At 40.3% G+C, this 4,301-nt stretch overlaps 1 protein-coding gene across 1 annotated transcript; it reads right to left on the bottom strand.

The window, feature by feature from the left end:
• Positions 1-2,009: 2,009 nt before the first annotated feature.
• LOC120779411 lies at positions 2,010-3,655 on the bottom strand. Its single transcript, XM_040111611.1, has 2 exons — positions 3,187-3,655; positions 2,010-3,102 (listed from the first exon to the last, which is right to left on the bottom strand). Exons 1-2 carry the CDS (start codon positions 3,538-3,540, stop codon positions 2,077-2,079), a joined length of 1,380 nt encoding a protein of 459 aa, XP_039967545.1. The 5' UTR covers positions 3,541-3,655; the 3' UTR covers positions 2,010-2,076.
• Positions 3,656-4,301: the final 646 nt, after the last annotated feature.

Genomic DNA, 4,301 nt, shown 5'->3' with positions numbered 1-4,301 from the left:
ACTATTACTGTCTAAATAACTTATGGCTAAACAATACATAAGTAAGAGTAGTTATAAAGATCGCTCTTTGCTTTCGAGGGTTGTTGTTGTTGTAGCTGCAGAATTCTGCCGAATTGACAGTCCTTGGCCGGATAAAAAATCCGGGTTCGTTCCGGTTACGTAGACCCGTCTGTCGTGGGAACGGCGGTAAAGCGGGATAATACGTGAAAATATATTAGGCAAAAGGCTTAAGTGTTTATAACCGTTAAACATGATACTTATCCACGTTTCTCATCGGTTACGTAAAAATATTTTTCCTGTTGGCCATATTCTTCGAAGTTTTAGTGGCTAGTCAAATGTGTGCCTGCTGTGAAATCAGAGCTCATCAGCAGCAATGAACGTCACCTGTACGACATGCCACCAGATATTACACCATAGCTGTGGGTATGTGGCATACATGCATACCTACGATAATATGTGGCACCAACAACGGCCGGTGGGCACACAAACTCAACTGATTGAGAATCAAATGAAAAAAATGCACGTGAATTTATCTAGGGATCCCCAGCAACGGTCACTGCAAGGCGAGATAGCGATCGACCATCAACCGCATATCAAATGTTCGAACTCGTTGATGTAGGTAAATTATCGATATGATTCTTTTATAATAGTTGCTGTTGTTGGTGTTGTTGTATTGTAATTGTGTTTTGTTATTCGTTTTGTATCTTTTTAGTGTTTACATGGTTAGTACTTTTTCACTAATTTGATGTGTTCCTTCTTGCGTCTTGAATCTTATTTAGATGGGAGTTGTGGAATTTTGTAAAAATGCTAATTAACTTGAGTTTTTTTATTTTTGGTATTTAGACTTTTAATTTTTTTTCTCATTTCCTCTTTCCAGAGATTTTTTTATTTGACCGAGGTGTACTGCAAAGTCGACCACACAATAACCGTGCGACAAAGTAACAGTTTATCGATACGGTTCGAAAAAGTTTGATGTGAATTGCAATGATGGTGGTTTTAAAATTTCGAAGGTGTAATCACCGGGTAGGATATGACATTGAAAGTTTTGGGTAGTTTCTCATAAGGGCTGTTCGCTTGGTTTGGGACCCGCCACGTAAAAACGCCCCCAATGAAAAGTGAAAAATAGCCTTAGTGTTGTTACCTCGGCTATAATCGCGTAAGCGGTGTCCACATCATTAAAGAAGATGAAGACTGTTGTTTAAGTATTTGAAAAACAGTTTCAAAATTATAGTCTACTGGATCAAAACTGGTATGGTAGAGTACCAGGCAAACTACACTCGGAATAGACGTATTGGCAATTGGTTATAACCTCAGCAGGTTTCAATATGACCTGCCAAGGGATCAACTTAGACCACTTGTCCCATTCTACAATGATTACTGTAAGCTCAAGAAGCACTTATTTGTCTTGTGCAAATTGCCGGTACTGCGACAGGGAGCCTGAAACCAGACACAGAAGACCAGAACACCTACTAATTGACGGCACAGCAGTCTGAGACGCAGGATAAAGGCTTTTGGATTCATGTTTCCAAATAGGGATCACATTGCCTCATTAGAACCTAGCAGTATACCAAAACTTTTCAATGTAAGAGGGATAAGTGGGTCGTTGTAACTTGGGAGAGGACATAATAGAGCTTAGGTCGCGGTGAAATCCTTAACAATTTATCCCATTTCATCTATACTCGGGATTAATTGGATGTATGACGTCAAAAATTAAACTAGAACTTGTAGAGAGTCGGACATGATATTTCTTTTCGAGAGTAGTGGCAACCAGAGTCTTGATCATACATCTCACATCATTCCTGCAAACTTCAAAACTATGCAGCTTTCAGCTAGGCCATCAAACATTGTAAAGACCTTGTAAACCCCGCCACTTTCCTGTCCTTTTCAGCCAGATCGACAAATTTAGCAACTAAATTCCATTTGTAGTTTCTAGACAAAAATGGCAAGCATTTTAAAACGTTTACTATTTTTAATCGTTTTTTTTTTAATATCACAAAAATCATTACAAAGAATATGTTTTTCGAAACGTTAATTTGTCAAGTTGCCAACGAAATTCAGTCGTAAATACTGCAAAATTTAAATCATTGTTCCCAATAGCTTATTGATCTCCACTGTTTCATTCTCCACATCCTCAGCTACTTCAGTGCTGGTAAGACTTCCCTCATTTTTATGCTCCACTACCGTTGCAATGGTTGTCGGCTGTTCAGCCTCCTCTTCGACCACATGAGCTATGGGTACGCGGCAATCATCATACTCTCCAGGTAAACCATGACCTGATGTGTTGCATTGAATTGAAGACGTCGGTTCTATGGAAAACTGTTCCTCCTCCTCAGCCTTCTCGTCGACAGTTTCCGGTTCATCATAGTCAGACGATTCCTCTGGTTGACATTCACAACTCTCACAATCGCATTCACATTCGGGATCGCATATAGCACTCTCACCATCACAATCGATGGGACACTCATGCTCTTCGGGCAATTCTAAGCACGGCTTCTTTAGTACTTCATCATTCTCATCCATGCGTACCCATTGACATTTGTACGGTCCCTGTCCACATTCAACATTCACAACACCGGTCTCCAGCTCCACATCACAATCGCATATCAAACGTGGACAATTGCATTTATAACAACGTGGTAAATTTACAGACGTACTCGAAGCGGTGCCATCATCCGTTCGCAAGCCTTTAGTGGAGACATACCCCTTCACATCACAAGTCTGATCTAGGTCACTGCCGCTTACAACGGGTAAAACTCGCAAGTTCGTGGAGTCTTCTTCATTGATGGGACCATGAATGCTATACATACTTTTCGATGGCTTCGGTAATTCAACTACGGTACGCTGTACACAGCCCGTACACGAGCAATCGCTCAATACAAGCGGACTGGAGCGACTTTGCATGCGATCGTAGAGCTTCTTGTAGACGCATTTAATTAAAGATTCATAATTCTTTTGCGCTGTAAAGAACATGCCTTCGTAACTGGCATAGATTTGCGCGGTGCGCTTGGCAGCGTGCACCCATAAACACTCCTGTGAGTGCACCATTTGCGCCTCCAACATCGGATTGCGTATGCCACCCTCACTGGTGCCATGATAGAAAGCCTTTAATGAGAGAAATAACAAAAAATAAAAAAGGTTAACAAGATTTTTAGAGTAACTAGATCGAGCACTTTTAGTTTTTCTTACTTTGAAAGCACGCTTGATGATAGAGTAAGTGAGCTGCGCCTCCATGCGACTCATCAAGCACTTGCGTCCGAGATCATGTATGAGATCCTCTTTACAGAGCCGCTTACGTGGCACTGTATCGATGCGATGCCGTATTTCATCGTAATGTATGAAAGAGTAAATGATCACATCAATGGCGGCTTTAGCCTTTGCTTGATGAATGCCACAAATGACCATTATCTGTGCTAAGGTCTCGGCGACATCGTAAACATTCTCCATGAATATGGAGCTCTGCATCGTCTTGTCGGGACAATTGCAAAATGTATGGCCATAACATTCGCACTTGTAATTTGACATAAATCTTTGGGACTTCATATTGTTTGCTTATTTGTTTTTATATAATAAAATTATGCGTTGGACATGCAAGTGAGAGAAACGAATTATATATTTTTGATTTTTCCGTTTTGTATTTTAGTTTACTAATAATTTTTAAAATATTTCTAAGTAATTTGACGTAGAAACTTCGAAGGCAATGAAGGTTTTTTCAAATTTCTCAAGAAATAAATTATGCGTCAAGGTTTTCGGGTAGTTGTGGAGAGTTTTCTTTGGAAGCTTACACGCCCAATGAAATGAGTGAATGTATAATACTACATTTAGACAGCAGTCGCATATGTAAAGGGTGGAGAAAACTTCCGTAACTTTCATGAAAACAAATTTTTTAATGTTTTTAAGTACTAGTAAATGTGGTCTAACTCATTCAAGTCTTTTAGAAAAATCAACAGGGCATGTGAACGGCGTTGACCATGTCTCTCAGTTTGAAAAGCTGACTATGTAGATTTTAGTTTTGGAGATCGAAGGCCCCGAAAACCGTGGGCAGTCGATTCGCCGCCGACTTGGCGCATGTTACGTCGAGATCTTAAGTTTAAAATACTGCTTGAGCAAGAACTGAATCCGGAACTGAATCGACCTTCCCAAGCGACATCGCTTCACTCTATGGGCTCTTTCGAGCCAAATTTTGTTCAACTATGAGGCCCATTTCTGGCTCAATGGGTATGTGAACAATCAAAGTTGTCGCACTAGGGACGAACAGCAACCTGAAGTATTTCAAGAGCTGCTATTTCATCCAGGAAAAAACT

The sequence above is a fragment of the Bactrocera tryoni genome, unplaced genomic scaffold (assembly GCF_016617805.1).
Source record: "Bactrocera tryoni isolate S06 unplaced genomic scaffold, CSIRO_BtryS06_freeze2 scaffold_102, whole genome shotgun sequence".
NCBI classification, from domain to species: Eukaryota; Metazoa; Arthropoda; class Insecta; order Diptera; family Tephritidae; genus Bactrocera; species Bactrocera tryoni.
This window is presented reverse-complemented; position numbering and strand designations above follow the sequence as displayed.

What these genes read in the sequence shown, in the direction of transcription:
- LOC120779411 (XM_040111611.1), bottom strand. Translation starts at nt 3,540, where the DNA reads ATGAAGTCCCAAAGATTTATGTCAAATTACAAGTGCGAATGTTATGGC. An exon ending in TCATCAAGCGTGCTTTCAAA is followed by an intron (nt 3,103 to 3,186) that starts GTAAGAAAAACT and finishes CTCTCATTAAAG; the next exon opens with GCTTTCTATCATGGCACCAG.